Raw genomic sequence first — 16760 nt, 5'->3', positions numbered from 1 at the left:
TCCCTCACTCCCTCCATCCCTTCCTTTTTCCTCTGCATCCCTCCTTTTCCCTTTTTAATTTTTTTTCATAATCTCACTTGGTCATTTTCCTAATTAATAAGGTTGTGTCATTCTGACTTTTTTCATTTTAACCATCCTCTGTCTGTCTTGACATTTTATATGAAGGACAGTTTTCATCAAAGAAATCAGTTCTTTAGAAACCAGAGCACGAGTCACTCTGTGAAGGACTGTGGGGCCGAGGAACGCCGGAGGCCATACCCATCACAGAGCAGTGCCTAAAAGGGCACGAACCACATTCAGTCCTTTAGCAATATTGTCTGAGTGCAGAAAGCTGGTTATTTATTCATTTTTTTAAAAGATTTTTACTCATTTATTTGAGAGAGAGAATAAGGGAACACAAGTGGGGTGAGGGGCAGAGGGAGAAGCAGTCTCCCCGTGGAGCTGGGAGCCCAACACGGGTCTTGATCCCAGGACCCAGGGACCATGACCTGAGCCATAGGCAGACACCCAACTGACTGAGCCACCCAGGCACCCCAGAAAGTTGGTTTCTAGCCCAGCTGAGTTCAGCAAGTGTTTTGAGAGACCCATTTTGAGTGCTGTTCAGTTGAAGGACCTTTAAGGTGTGCGTGAGACTCCGGGCGAGGGTAAACATGCTGTCAGAATGTGCCGCAGAGGAGATAAACCCGCAGATTTTACTGGAATAGTTTTACCCTTAGTTTACTTGGAGCAAGGACGGGCAAAAACAAATGGAAATGTTTCCCATGCTATGGGGCGGACCCTCGTTTCCTGCTGAGGATGCGAGAACAGCATTTCCCAGGGTTTGCCAGATGCTCCAGGGACACAGATCTGTGGCCCCTGAGACCAGAACCTCAGGGTTCTTCAACGTTGTCTTGGAGTTTAAGGTTGTCCATTAGCTTAAACGGATCCAAGAAGTTGAGGCATTAAAGAAACCGGTTTAATTTTATTCAGCCACAGTCTAAAATTCCATAACTCTAGAATGCCGTGGGGTTTTTAAATTTGCCTTTTTAATTTTTATTTATTTATTTATTTTTTTAAAAACCATCCCACCATCCTGGTGTCCCCTAGGTCAACTCCTTGGGTAATTCTGGGCCAGTCAGGAACCAGTTTCCAGATGAAGTCCTTGGGAATGAGTAAGGGCTCGGGAGAGGTTCCTGGATGAATGCAAACTGGCTCTTTTTTCTGAGCCTGAGGATGAGGACGAAAGCCGTCTCCTGCCCCCCTCGGCCGCACTGCCATACTGATTACCTCCCCCGTCTTCCCGCTCTGCTGGCCTACGCATGTCTTCACAGCTTCCCTGTCCTACAGCACGTTCTTCTCTGAATCCTGCCTTCTGCCTTGGGCTGGCCTGTCTCCTTTCTCATGGCCAGGCTTCTGGAAACCCATTCCTCTAGCACCACATCCTCCCATTCCCCTGGGTTCTTCCCCTCCACGGGCTGCCCATCAGCCCGTGCATAACACTTTCTTTAAAGTCACCAAGAACCCCTGTGCCAGGGCCAGTGAGCTTTTTGCCATCATATTCCAACCTGTTGTCTCCGGAGCGCTTGACCTTCGTCACAGCCTCTCGTCGGGAGGGCTGACCTCCTCGGCAGGCAGCAACATCCTGTTGTCCCAGCACTCTTCTTGTTTCTCCTTCCTTCTGGAGAATGTTCACATCCCCCTTCATACTCCATTCTCTCTCTACAGGCCTTCCTTTGGCAAGCTGACTCCCGTTAACCTGCTCACCTACCGTATCTCTGTTACTCTGAGGCGAGGTGCGTGGTGGGGAAGAGGGGGGACACTGGGTCCAGACTCTGGGCTTCCGCCCTGGCTTTGCCACTTTCTAGCTGTGTGACCTTGAGGAAGGGACTTCCCCTCTCTGTGCCTCAGTGTGCCCATCTGTGAAATGGGCATGATATCGGTACCTGCTTCGTTGGGTGCTTGTGCAGATTAAATCAGAAAATCAACGTAAAGGATTTAGGACTGTTTCAGCCACACAGTAAGTGCTCAGTGAATGGTAGCTATTATCCCCACCACCCCCTCTGGCCAGTTCCTCCCTTCATGGCTTTCATATCAAACTGAAAATGTCCACCCTTCCCCATCATCTCCCCTCTTCTTTCCAGCATCAGACCTTCTTCTTGACCCCTCTACTTCCTTTTGGGGTACTCAGAGTCTCCTGGAACCCCCCCAGGCTGCAGCTGTGGACTCATTCTTTTAAACAGCTCCTTCTGTCCCCAAATCCAAGTGCCGTGAATGGTTGCAGAGGAGGATGGGATGAAGAATAGTTTGTTTTCCTGGCAATGAGTGTGCCCGCATATTGAGGAAATTTGGGGTGATTTAAGGTCACTCCTGCCCCTGCCATCCAATAAGCCTTTCCCATGAACACCGCCTTCTCCAGCCTTTCTATTTGCAGACCTGTGGTCCCTCTTGCCACTCCCACCCCCCTGCTTTCCTAGACCCCAGTGGTTTCTCAGGTGAAGCCTTCCGCCTGGTCTCAGGTAGTTCAGCACACCCGCAGGAGGCCAAGGCATCAGTCTCTCCAAACAGAGAAAGCAGAAAACTCTGTTGGTGGAGAATTTCACCCGTGCACACGTGAGACCGCAGGGACAAAGCAAAACCTCGCAGAAAGAGCCCCACTCATGCAGTGACTTGGTCTCGTAATGGGTTGACCTGTGTTTCCGCTCTGAGGGCTGGGACATAGGAGCCTGCCCTGCTTCCTTGTGTAAAAGGCATGCTTGAGCTGCCAAGTGAGAGATGGGGAGGAGCTTGTTGGGAGAAGCGAGAGGGGAGGCAGGAGGGTCGTGTCAGGGCACCAGGCTCTGTGCCTGGCGGGTTGTAGAGGCTTGGTGGGCATTTGTGGTTGAACGCATCAGAGAGCTTCAACATAGGTGTGAATAGGGAATCAGGTGCGTTCTTCAGCGGCCTTCTCTGGGCAAGGAAGGCTTCCTGGAGGTGAGGACACCTGAGCTGAGTCCTCAGTACGTGTGAGAGGGAAATCAGCCCCATTGGAGTCGGGAGCAGGGTGCTCTAACTGAGGCAGTGTGAAGGGAGGCTCCAAGGAGCTGAGTGTTCAGGGAACTGTGGGTCATTTTTGGAGCCTAGATGATGAGAGTGGGGCAACAGCCATGCCAGAGTTTGGACCTTCCCCTGAAGGCTCCAGGGAGCCATGTAAGCTTTTTAGGCAGAAAATAACATGACTAGATGTGCAGTGGCCTCCTGCCATCATGGCTGCTCCATAGCCATGCTTGCTCCTCCCAGTCCAGTCTTCATGAGGCGGAGGGGAATGACTTCCCTGCCCTTGGGATCTGACTCCAGCTCCTTCCCTTGGCTGCTCAGGCCCATGTCATCTGGCCCTGTTGTCCTGTCCCAGCCACCTGCCTTCTTCACTGTTCCATCACCTCGTCCTACCCTCAGTTCCTGATTCATGCACACCTCCCCAGCCAGTGACTTTCCATCCACTCTTCCCAGTGCAGCCCCTTCCCTGTGCCTGGCTCCTTCTCATCCTTCAGCTCTCAATGGAGTTGTCACTTCCATAGAGAAGTCTTCTGTGAGCCCCAGCCCTAGCCTGGAGCAGACCCCCAGTTGTATGAGCCCCTTGCACTTTCCTTCATATCTCTGAGGGCACTTAGGATTATGTCCTTGGATGACTGTGCGACTCTCTCCCACTAGACTGTTGGCTTCATGAGAGTTGGGGCCATGTTTATCCCATGCAAAGCCCAGAAAAGGCACTCAGTAAATATGTCGGGAACATGGATTTATTTTAGAAATCCCATGTTGGCAATAGCAGGGAGAAGAGAGTAGACAATAATCCAAGTAAAAACTGGTAAGGACCGAAACCAAGATGGCCAAGATGGAGAGAAGGGTGACAGATCATGATCAGTGTTAGGGATTTAACATTCACAAATCCCATTAGATCCAAGGGTCAAGAGAAAAGGAGCCCTGAGTTATACCTCTGGCTTTAACGCCCCAGTGGATAGTCTAGTTGTCTGTTGCTGCATGAAAAAGCACTCCAAACTTATTGGCACAAAGTCATCATCATGGTGTCACAGATTCTGTGAGTCTGGAGTTCAGACAGGACATGGCAGGGGTGATTTGCTTCTGCTCTAGGATGTCTGGGCCCTCAGCTGTGTGAAGACCTGAACAACCAAGGTGATTTGAACCTCTGGGGCCTGGAATCATCTGGAAGCTTCTACACTCATGTCTGGCACCTGAGCTGGGTAACTCAAAGGCTCAAGTGGGTCTGTAGATGGAAGCATCTCTGTGTGGTTTGGGCTTCTGCCAACATAGCACTGGACTGCACTGGGAGTGTCCTGTGGGGGGGTGGTGAAGAACCAGCATCCCAAAAGATCAAGGTCAAAGCAGAAGCTGGTTGCAGAATTCAGGCGACATGCTTGTGCTGAGCATCTCTTGGTTACGGAGAGTCACTGAAGCTAGGTCTGATTCAAGGCAAGGGAGATTCGATGTCCTTTGTTGATGAGGAGGGAGAAGGTCACGTTGCAGGTTGGGAGATACTCTTGCAGTCACCTTTGGAGAGTGCTCTCTTGCCTCCGTGGATAATGGAGCCATTGGTAGGGATGTGTAATGCAGGGGGAAGGAGAGAGGGTTGACCTTTTGTAGGTCAAGCAGAGAGGGCTGTTGTTTTGACCCTCACTAGTCCGGAACATAGGTGGGACGTCTCCTTGGGTTCCCGGCCCTGGCAGCTAAAAAGATATAATGAAGTGGTAAGAAAGGACGTGGAATGAAGCAGCCTTGTGGCTGAGAAATGAGAGCATTTCAGAGTCTTAACCACGAGGTGATGGACGGCACTGAGCTTCAGCTCCCAGACCTCCATCCCCGGGAGGGGAGGTGACGGACTTCTGGGTTTTGCTGTATCACGTAAGTGGCAAGTTCTTAGGGAGAGGGTGACTGCAGGTACTTTAGGGGAGCAGTCTGTCCGGTGAGTACTCGCCCCTCACCTGTCCCATAAGCGCACGTGCACACTCCCATGTGGCACAGCCTCCCCCCGCCCCCGCCCCTGGGTGGGGGCGCACACCTGCCCGCCCTGCCTCCCTCTTTGTGCTTGATGTTAGCTGAGACACGGGACTGCTGCGTATCAGAACGAGTTTTGCTTCTGCTGCTTTGAAATTGGAGCCAGTTCACACAGAGGCTCCAACGTTATTTAGCTTTGGTTTTGTTTTTTTGTTTAAAGCCAAACAATAGCGTGAACAGCATCATGTGGGGAATGCTAAGTCACTCACGGAACAGCTTCCGTTCGCCTCTGAAGTGTGTGCCCGTGAGCAGCTGGTTCATTCACATCGGGCTGTTCTTGGACGCAGTCCCCAGAGACCTTTCTTCTTGCCTGGGGTGGGTGGCTCTCTGTACCTGAAGATACAATACTGCATTTCTTTCTTTCATTTTTTAGAGTAAGCTCAAGGCCCATCATGGGGCTTGAACTCATGACCCCGAGATCCAAGAGTCACATGCTCTACCGACTGAGCCAGCCAGGTGCCCACAAGCTACATCTCTTTAAAACTCTTCTCCAACTCAGAATTTTGTTGTTCATAATTCTGTTCATGGGTGAGATGATCAGTGGTTGGCAGTATTTAGATGGAATGTTCAGTCAAGGAAGTTGCCCTCGCTCGGCATGATTTTAGGTTGGGTGTGGCGGCAACGGAGCAAGGTCAGGTGTGTACCTGTTGAAAGTGGTATCCTCCACGAAGAATCTGGAATTCAGGATGTGGCTCCCTAGAGCATCTGTGAATTCATTTTTATCTGGGAACCAAACACAGATCGGCTCACTGAGATACGTAACTCATAGGAAATCCATGCAACGTGCTGAGGGGCTCTCTTTTCCACTCAAGGGGATAAATTTTTGACTTTTCGACACATACCCCGTGTGGAAATTCTGCTCTGGCTACTTACTTTTTGTCTCGAAGAAGCTGTAGGCTGCCTTCTACACGTTGGCTCTGTGAATACCACAGTAACTGGTGGCTTAGAGAATGAAGGCTGTGGGGTGTCCCTCCCTGAGTGATTTGTAATGGGGGAGACTGTGCTATCTCGTTTTGTAGAACTTGCTTTTGAGTAATGTCATTTATGGCTGAACCGCAAGGAGGAAGCTCTTGCTCGTGGAGGCCTACGTGGCAGTGGCTTTTCTGAGGCCTGTTTGAAACCTGTGTCTCTAAAGTAGGTTTTTGATGATAGAAGTCGCCTTAGGGAGACACTTGCACAAACTGGGGGTTCTCAGTCCTGCTGGTGCAACAGAATCTTGTGTGGAGCCTTTAAACTCCCTGGGTGCCTGGGCTCAGTCCCTGGAGATGCTGAGAAGGTAGGTCTAGAGTGAGGCAAGGGGGGGATCCATATTTTAAAATGAATCCCAGGGCGCCTGGGTGACTCAATCGGTTAAGCGTCTGCCTTTGGCTCAGGTCATGTTCTCGGGGGTCCTCGGATCGAGCCCTGTGTCGGGCTCCCCGCCCAGTGGGGCGTGGGGGTCTGCTTCTCCCTCTCCCCCTCCCCCCCGCTTGTGCTCTCTCTTTTTCTCTTGGGTAAATAAATAAAATCTGTTTAAAAAAATAAAATGAATCCCACCAGTTTCAGGCTCACATCAGGACAATCCTGTGACTCATCTCCTACTGTGCCTGCTTCCCAGAGCCTGCCTGCTTCCCAGAGCGAGGTCTCTCTGCTCCACTCACCGGGGTGCTAATTAAATACAGAACCTTGGCCTCGTCCCAGACCAGCCAATCAGAATCTGTTAACAAGGTGATTCGTATGCACATTAAGTTTGGAAAGCACCTTGAGAATAAAGATTCTCTCCGGCGAGAGGCGTTTATTTCTAAAGGCCGTCCAAAACTCCAAGTCCTGCCTGCTTCAGACTCCGCGGTGTGTTGCTTGGGTGGTGAGGGGGGGTTCTGGGGAGCACTCGTCACCCTCCATCACCCTTGGGTGGGGGGGTGGAGGCAGGAGAAAGGCTGAGGAAGAACACTGCAGTTGAGCAGGGGATGACAGCCTCGCCTGCAAATGAGGATCACTTGGGACCTTTGCTGGCCTCAGCCCCGACTAAAGCCAGAATCCCTGGGGCTGGAGCCCTGGGCTTCAGGATGTGATAAAAAGCCCCTCTCGGGGATTCCAGGAGGGTTGAGAGCCGCTCCTCGCACAGTCAGGGCGCAGAGTAGTCCATCTGGGGTCTTGTTAAAATGCCATCCTGCTGCCGTGGGTCTGGGGTGCAGCCGAGAGTCTGCATTTCTCACCAGGTGTTTGGTGACGCAACTTGGTCTGGCTTGGTGGAGCAAGTGCCAAGACCAGGGAGCAGAGTTGTGTGTGTGTGTAGGTGTGCACGTGTGTGCGTGTGCATGCCCAAGCAGCAGCATTTGGCCTTTTACTTTGCTGTCATTCCGTCCATTTTTGAGCTTTTTTTTTTTTTTTTCGTTTTTGGGGGGATGGGGTAGAGGGAACAACAGAGCTGAACGCTACAAACACCACACAAACAAGCATATGGACACGATCAGTTCGTGACTCCAAACTCTTGCCCGCCCACAGTTAATGCCTTTCTCACCCTCTCATGAGCTCTCTGACGGTGCCCGCTTTGAGCCGCCTCATCCGCACATACGAAGAAACGCAAGGAACTCAAGGCTGTGCAAACCCTCACTCCTCCTTCTGTGCCCCTCCCCCGGGGAGGAGGAGCCCGGACAGACCCCCCCCCGCCCCCCTCAGCCCCTTCTCTTCCTGTGTCCTCACCCTCTCTGTCCCGGCTCCTTCAGTCTCTCTGTCCTAAAACCACCACCTAATGAGCCCAACCCCCCTTTACTTTCTTAACCAGAGGACACTCCTCTCATTTCCATAAGGGCACCAACAGGATTCTGATCTCCGCGTCACCAGGCATCTTTTGTCCCTGTGTACTGGGTCGTCGCTGCCTGCTGCGAATGCTCCTGCACTCTCACTTTTGTGACGCGGGTTCTCCTGACTTCTCCCCGAGCCTCATAGTCTCGTGCGTGGATTCCTCCTCTCCGCCGCTGCTTCAGTCTTGTCTGCTCTTAGCTCTGTTTCCTCCACGCTCACTTGCGACGCGATCCATTCACGTTCCTGGTTTCAGTCCACACCTGCAGGTCCAGTACCTTCCAATCTCGATCTCCACCCTAAACCTCAGCCTGGAGTCCAGATCTGTTTTTGCGGCTCCTGGATGGTTGTTTCCCCCGACTCGTCCTATAGGTGTCTTCCGTTCGCCAGTCCCCCCAACTAGACTCGCACCTCTGTGTCCTCTAGCTCGTCCGCGGCACCTCTGTCCATCCGGTCACCCCAGCTGGCATCCTGGGGTCACCGTTTTCTCATTTTGACTTTATTTTGATTTCTCATTCTTCCTTGCCCACATTCAGACCATTGTCCTGCGGTTCTTGAATCTGCCTTCTCCATTTCCAGTCCCTTAGTTCTGGCTCAGGCTCACATCCACTCTCCCTTCAGTGACCGCAGTGGTCTTCTGCCTCCAGATTTGTTCCCTTCAAATACATCCTGCTCACTGCTGTGAGTGTGACCAGGGTGAACCACGATCTGACCGTGCCACTCCCGTCTGATGGCTGGACGTTGGAACCCGGAACCCCATAGACTTCCATCTTTTCCTGTATTGTTCACTCTTGGTTTATTCCCACCCACCGTCCCACTGCCTTTAGAAAAATATTTTTTAAAATAGTAACTACAATGGTATAATGACCATAAGAAAATTAAGGAACTTACATATTGGCTTTATATGTAAATGTATAGAGGGAAGGAATTGAATTGTAAGCATTTTGTTTTAAAAGGTAATACATGCATATAGATCTAATTATAGGAGGGAACAGTGAAGATGAGGTCTCCTTCCTTGTCTCCTCTGTCCTTCAGCCGTGCGGTTTCCTTTCGCAGAAAGAAACTGATGGTGTCAGTTTCTCAGGCGTTCTTCCAGAGATGTACACACACACGCTTGTACGTGCAAAGAATACTTACCGTGCCCCTGTCTACCTACAGATTCATAAACACACCTGTGCCAGTACATGTATATGCATGCGTCCCTGTTCATTAATTCTGTGTGTCCTATAGCTGAAAGCATGGTATTGTAGAGACCCCTGCTTTTGTCCCTTAGTGTAATTAAGATTTTATTTATTGAGAGTGACAGAGAGCATGAGCAGGGGGAGGGGCAGAGGGAGAGAGAGACAGGTATACTCCCCACTGAGCGGGGAACCCAGTACAGGGCTCCATCCCAGGACCCTAACCGAGATGACCTGAGCTGAAATCAGACACTTAACCAACACAGCCACCCAGGCGCCCCAGCTGCCTTATTCTTTTATGCAGACTGCATAGACTTTTGTCATGTGGTTGTTAACTAGCTGCTCATGGTGGCATTTGGGTTGTTTCTGATCTTCCTGATTAACAGGGCTGCACTGAATAGTGCCGAGATGTGTCATCTCTCCTGTGCATGAGTATATACATGGGGGGGAAATTCCTAGAAGTGGGATTGCTCCATCAGCCAGTGCATGTGGGTGGGTGTTAAAATCTGATAGATGTAGCCCAGTGGCTGTTCACAGAGACCCCTTAAGGGGGCCTGGCCCTCCGCTGTCTTTTCAACCCAGTGTGTCATCAGATTCTTTCCTCTTCGCCAGTATTTTTGCCACTGTAGGCTAAAAATTGGTACCACCCCAAAGAACCGCACTTCTTTTTTTTTTTTTTAATGAACTCGAGTATGTTTTCACATATTTAAGAACCATTTGAATTTCCCTTCGAACGAAATGTCTATTCATGTCCTTTACCCATTTCTCTCTTCTGTGGGTTGTTGGTTTTTCTTTTTGATGTTAAACTTTAGATCTTTTTATTCTGCTGCTTTGTTGTAGTTCGTACCAATCCGTAGCTGTTTGGTTGTTGGCGTGTCTGTAAGCAAGAATTCAGAAGCAGCAGTAAGGACGAGGGGCCAGGGGAACTTACTTTCTGTATGGCAGCTGTCAAAGGTCTGGGTGATGGTGGGAGTACTCTGAACAGCGTTTGGCAATGTTTAGATGTACTGGACGCACATTAACCGAATTTGGGGACGACTTTGAGCCATAGCTGGCTGATGTTGTATGCATATCTGGACACATGCATTGATGGTTTTACATTGTTAGCTGCTATCTTCATACCTTTTTACCAAAGGGACATATGTGCATTTTTTGCTGGAAAATTTATTATTTCTTTTTTTTTTTTTAAAGATGTTATTTATTTATTCGACAGAGATACAGACAGCCAGCGAGAGAGGGAACACAAGCAGGGGGAGTGGGAAGGGAAGAAGCAGGCTCATAGCAGAAGAGCCTGATGTGGGGCTCGATCCCAGAACGCCGGGATCACGCCCTGAGCCGAAGGCAGACGCTTAACCGCTGTGCCACCCAGGCGCCCCTATTATTTCTTCTTTTAGTATTTTCATTCTAGAAAATGGGAGCAAGCTATCTTCTTTTTCTGTAAGTTAGCCTTGTGGTCCAAATGTCTAGTAAAGTTCTCTGTTCCAAGTGAGTAATTCGTAAATGTTTGATCAAACGGACAAATATTTCCAAATGCTATTTTGCTGCCCTTCCTAAAGACATGCGCTTTGGCGCAGCATTTCTCGAACCGTATTAGTAGGTGTTCTGTGATTTTTAAAAAAATGTGGCTGTGATCACATTAATTTTGAAAAGATTGAATTGAATACAATTAAATAAATTTCTTCTCTGAGCCTTTAATATACCAGTGGGTCCATTGAATTCCAAAAGAGGGATGCAGTACGATATGCTGTCTTTGCAAATGTATTTAACCACAGAACACTGTTTTCACTTTTTTTATGGTCTCCACTTGAAATATTCCTCAAGCAATTAGCACAACACTCAGAGGAGAATCAGGACATCAATTTGTTTGCCCTCTGATTTGTCTGAGTTATACCAAACACGAAACCTTGTTGGAAATAGGGTTACTGATTATTTGACTGCAATCAGATTTCTAAACTTAACTAGAAAATTCCTGTGGTTAAGGTCAGCATGTTGCAGATAAAGACATACTGGTTACTTTCTCCAGTCTCTCTAAGGTGTTATCACAGTGTAAAATTAAGAGACCAAAGGCATTTCTGGTAGACCCTTCGCTGCCCGTTTGAGGTCAGTCACCCTTTCTGTCAGAAGTATCCACATCAAATGGGGTGGGGATGAGGCGTGGTGCGGGACAGACGGAGGAACCACTGGCTGGGGGACTTAATTATGAGGGAAATTTCAAGCAAACTGAGGGTTGCTGGAGGGGAGGTGGATGGGGGGGATGGTCTAACAGGGTGATGGGCTTTAAGGAGGGCACGTGATGGAATGAGTACTGGGTGTTGTATGCAACTGATAAATCACTACATTCTACCCCTGAAACTAATAATACATTATATGTTAACTAAATTGAATTTATTTATTTTTAAGATTTTGTTCATTTACATGAGAATGTATGAGCGCACGAGCAGGGGGAGGGGCAGAGTGAGAAGCAGACCCCCTGCTTGATCCCAGGACCCCAGGATCATGACCTGAGCCAAAGGCAGACGCTTAACCAACTGAGCCACCCAGGCGTCCCAACTGAGTTGAATTTAAATTAAAAATTAAGACAAACAAAAAAGAGCCACGAGGGTGTAGGGGCAATGAATCTAGCTCATTAACTGGGCAGCTTATTCTTTCCTCTCGAGTTTTTCTGAGATTGATTTTTATCCCTTCCCCTTGACCTTTTCTTTCTTCTTGAAGAATCCAGTTTCTTTTCCTTCTCAGCCTTCCTGGGGTTTAGGAACAGCAGCCCGATGAAGTTCTGGGACACTGATAGCAGGAGGTGTGTTGCAAGCCATCTGCAAGCTAACGTAAACCATTAGAAGCACGTACATTTTCAAGTTATCGTAACATAGAATGGATTCAAGATTACCCTATAAAATACCCTTTTTTTTTTTTACCTGCTTTTATTTAGATCTCCTATTTGAGTGGGGAAGAAATGTTCTGATTGCATACATTATATTCCGATTGTGTAACAGCACACATTGTAACAGTGCTTATGAGTTGTCTTGCAGTTCCATTTTAATTTTCTCATGTGATAAAATTGCACTTCTGCTAGAGAGAGGCTGGGTGCAGTTCCATTTGTAATGGCACAATCAGTATGATTACCCAATGAATGGCAGCCAAAATGATGCAAGAGGAATTTTTAGTAATGGTATTGTGGTTTTTAAAAAAGTAACAAGGTTAATTGTTTGCATTCTTCGGTAGTCCACACTTGTCCCTTTTGCAATGTTATCTGTACTCCTATTAAGGGAAAAGTCTAGAAAATGAATCATTTCAAAAAATGAAACAGTATTTTCAAAAGTATGTCTTTATTTGGATAATTTTATAAGATCGGTAATTTTAGGGGCCTGGGTGGCTCAGTCGGTTAAGCATCTGCCTTCAGCTCAGGTCATGATCCCGGGGTCCTGGGATCAAGCCCTGTGTCTGGCTCCATGCTCAGTGGCGAGCCTGCTTCTCCCTCAGCCCCTCCCCCTTCTTGTGCTTGCTCCTGCTCTCTGTCAAGTAAATAAATAAAATCTTAAAAAAAAAAAAAAAACCCGATAATTTTAGAATTCTTTACCTGTAAAAGTTCTTTAATACATTCCCATCTCCAAAAATAGTTGAGTCCCTTTAGTTGTTAATTTCCCTCCCTTGGCACTTAGCCAGGGAGGGAGGGGTGCATCCAAACTGGGCTGACCCACTCGTGTATACCCTACAGAGGAAGTTCATCCAGTGCACACGTCCAGACCCGAGTCAGTGGAGGACCTGGAGCCAAAGAGCTGCTTCCTCATCCTCCCTTCCTCATTGATGGCCTCCTTGTCCTGAGATTTCATAGCAGCGGCATGCTGATCCCTTCCTGTTAGGAAACCAAGCGCGGCCTGATACTTGACTTCCACTTTTCCTGGTGGAAAGGTTAACCCTGTGCTCGTAAGCATCCCTCCCACCTCGACTCATGGGCAGACTTCTCAGGGTGGTTTGGAGCATGGGTCACAAAAGCAGAGCCAGTCCATACAGGAGAGTGGACGGAGAAACCAGACTCCTTGTCATGATGCCTTATACGTAGTAAACACTGAACAATGTTAGCTATGATGCTACACGTCATGGGACAGAAGAAGTCAGGAGGAGATGGGTAAAGCAAACCCGGTGGGAGGAAATATTTTTCCTCTGTAGATGTAGCCTGCCAGGTGTGCCATCTCTGCATTAGAAAAGTCCCTTTAGCCGAAATTTCCGTTAGGTGCTGGGCTCCATCAATGGGGGATCCACTGAGTTAGAAAGGAATTGAGCCGGAGATGAATTAGATCTCACCTTGCAAGCTTTACCTTTACTATTCATTGGGAAGTTCTGCAAGCATATCCTTCATGAGTACTTTCAGCATGTCGGAGGCGGGTGGGGGGCAGTGTGCCCCCAGAGAGCTGCCCAGTGTGGTGATTGCAGGCCCGGAGACTCCGCGCCAGTCTGTTGCCAGAGCAGCTAACCTTGCAGTGGTGAGACCCTCGTTTCAGTTTTGCAGAGTGAGGGCTACGTGTGTGGGTAGGTCGGAAGCCAGGGAGTCTCCAAGCCCAGCGCCGAAGCTCAGAAGGAAGGAAGGGAGGACCAAACACTCAGTAGGAGGAATTCCTATCACCACAGGATGGGGCACAATTGTTTATAAGATGGGGGGGTGACAGGTCAACTCAAAAATCTACCTCCAGCGAGTCCTCAGCCAGCTGTGGACTCACTAGAGACGACAAAAAGAGCGATACTATAAACCACTGGCAAGCAAGAGCAGTTATCCACACTGATAGAGAGGAAAGTCACAGAGTGTTGAGGGAGGAAAAGCAATTCACAGAAGAATCCAAGTGATACAGGTCAAAACTGGCCCGAACAACTTATTTGGGGGGGGGTGTACTTGATGAACCGATACAGAAAAATAAGGGGATGATAAGCACAGATGTTAGGAATGGGGTTGTGGTTAGGGTGGGAATGAGGAAGACGTGATCTCACAGGACTTAGGAATAGTTCTTCTAAACCCATAGACAGCATCTTCCAGTAAGCGTGGAGAAAGCTATCTCCAAGGAGAATCAGGATAGAAAGCGTTAGTGCTGGGTAGTGGGGGTCAGGGGGTGTGGCGGCTAGGGAGAAGGGTTTTACGAGACACCTGTTAGTGAGAAATGTGCCCCCCCCCCCGCCCAGCAGTAGAGATGCTGTGGACGTCCTCAGGTTCCTTGGAACTCGGACATGCTGATTGAATGGACTGAGGCCGCTCAGTACCGTGGATGTGACGTTAAGCACGTGAGGTGAAGCAGTGATCATCTGTGATCAGGCCTCAAGAGTGTTGAGTTAGTCGGTGGTGGCCTTTTTCTTTGATTTATCCATTCACTAAATATTTAATGGGTTCTAAACTTTACAAACCAAGTACATGAGTTTGAAAATAATAATTTGGCTTAATTTAGCTGTGACCTTCCGGGGCTCTGGGATTTTGTTTGGGTCCTGTTTAACGAGGATTACTCTTCTAGAACTCCAGTGTTCTGTGGACACTGGGTCAAATTACAACACGTCCACTAGTTTGCTAAGGCTGCCGTAACAAAGTGTCACAAACTGGGCTGCCTCAACGGGAGAAACTTAATAATCTCTCAGATCTGGAGCCTGGAAGTCTGCAATCAAGGTGTGGGCAGGGTTGGGTTCCTACAGAGGCCAAGGAAAGGAAGGGTCTGTTCCAGGCCTCACCCCTTGCTTGTAGGTTTTCCCTCTGACTTCACCTCATCGTCCCCACTGTGCATATCTGTGTGCAAATTTACTTTGTTTTGGAAGGCCATCAGCCCTATTGGGTTGGGGGGTGGGCGACTCTAATGACCTCACTTTCACTTGATTACATCTGCACTAACCCGATTTCCGGAAAAGGCTATATTCCGAGGCACAGAGTGGGAGTTCGGACCTCTAATATCTGAACCTGGGAAGGACTCAGTTCAGCCCATAACCGTATGCTGATTTTCTGCTTGATGGACTTTTTTCTTTCTTTTTAAAAGATTGTACGTGGCAAGTCAAAGCAAATGATCGAAGCTTCCATGAACAACCTCAGTTTATGAACACAAGGTTCTTTTGTATTAAGGAGAGCAAGTATGCGGTAAGTTGATTTTGACTTTCTAAATCCTGTTTACGAAGAGCCAGGTTTTCCCATTAGCTTTTGTGCTTACCTGCCTTCCCCATCACCCTGGCCCGGGCCGTTGGTAATCATTGCCCGTTCTACAGAATATCATGTTTATTCATTACATTCAGTTTCATAAAGGTGAGTAAGAGTGGCTTGACACAGACCAAAATAAACTTAGGTAGATTGAAATTTTCCCTGTGTGTGCACAGAGCTCTCTTAACGTTTTATATAAGAATTTACAATAATGTCAGAGAAGCCCTTGTGTTTGAAAGTAGTAAGAATTTGAAAGGAATCTTGATAACTTCTCTTCCCCTTCTCTGCCTGTGATGGAGACTTTGAAGATATTTTCACCTCAAAAATCCTTATTACCTTTAAAATATGATAACACCTGTCAAGTGTGTGCTTACATGTTGTGATGTATCTTTCAGTTGGCTAGGACAGCTGTAACAGGGACACAAATGGGCTGGTTTAAGGCAACAGATATCTGTTCTCTTACAGTTTAGGGAGCCAGAAGTCCAAAGTCAAGGTGTTGACAAGGCTGGTTCCTTCTGGAGCGCCTGTTCCAGAATGGGGTCTGTTCCAAGCTTCTCCCCCAGCTTCTAGAGGTGGCTGACAATCGTTGGCATTCCTTGGCTTGTAGACGCATCCCTCCAATCTCTGTCTCCGTCTTCACATGGCCTTGTTCCTGTGTGTCTCCATGTCTGTGTCCAGTTGTCCTTGTCTTCTAAGGACAGCAGTCATTGGATCAGAGCCCACCTTAAGCCAGGGCGACGTTGCTGTAACTTGATCCCATCTGCAAAGACCCCATTCCCAAATAAGATGAGAGTCATGGGCCCTGGGATTAGGATTTGAGCATATGTTTTGGGGCACACAGTTCAACACACAACAATGTCTTTTAGCCTACACACTAGCCTTCATCCCTCCTTCAGTAAAAGAGTGTTCCTTCTCCAGCTTTGTGGCCCGTGCTGACGTCTCCCTTGCCCCGTTTTCTAAGAGGCTCTGAGGAGTCAGGGAACCTGCCAGCAGCGACCACTTGGTCACTGCCAGATTTGTCACGGAGGTCCTTTGAGGGGAAATGTCTCCTCGTTACTGTCTCTGGCCTGAGCCTCCAAGGAGTCAAGGAGGCCTGGTTAGAATTAAAGGCATAAAGGAAATCTCAGTGTCTATCTGGTTTATGTCCCGATGTCACCGTAGGCCACCAGGCTTTAGGGATTTTTGCAGGTGTGTCTACGCTGGGATAAATACGTGACCTTATGTAGAGTGACTTTCTTTCTTTCTTCCCCAACAGAATAATGCAATTAAAACATACAAGTATAATGCGTTTTCCTTTCTACCGATGAATTTGTTTGAACAGTTTAAGAGAGCAGCCAATTTCTATTTCCTGATCCTTCTTATTTTACAGGTAATGCCCTTTGATATCTTAAATCTGTTTTGAATTGTGATGACTCAGTAACATTGAGGTTTTGGACACGTATAATCTTGAAAGTTGTTATATTAACATCAGGGTTCTGCATGGAAGGGAATAAGTGCCTCATACAGAACCAGGGCGACAGTGTTCAGTGAACAGGGAACGGAAGCAAATGGAGATATTTTAATTCTGTATTTTTAAAAAATTCTATTTCATCCTGATGTCAGTGTAAAAACTGGTTTCCTTG

General features: G+C 48.2%; 1 protein-coding gene across 1 annotated transcript in view; it reads left to right on the top strand.

Annotated features, from left to right (window-relative positions):
- The window catches only part of ATP8B1 (ATPase phospholipid transporting 8B1), a 124427-nt gene that overhangs the window by 64152 nt on the left and 43515 nt on the right, over nucleotides 1-16760 (top strand). Inside the window, exons 3-4 of the mRNA XM_002920263.4 lie at nucleotides 14984-15081; nucleotides 16394-16507. Of these exons, the coding sequence (XP_002920309.2) occupies nucleotides 14984-15081; nucleotides 16394-16507 (212 nt within the window). The remainder of the gene's footprint in view (nucleotides 1-14983; nucleotides 15082-16393; nucleotides 16508-16760) is intronic.

This window comes from Ailuropoda melanoleuca, chromosome 14 (assembly GCF_002007445.2).
Source record: "Ailuropoda melanoleuca isolate Jingjing chromosome 14, ASM200744v2, whole genome shotgun sequence".
Classification (NCBI taxonomy): Eukaryota; Metazoa; Chordata; class Mammalia; order Carnivora; family Ursidae; genus Ailuropoda; species Ailuropoda melanoleuca.
Note: the sequence above shows the minus strand (reverse complement) of the source record. Positions and strands in the feature narration are given on the sequence as shown.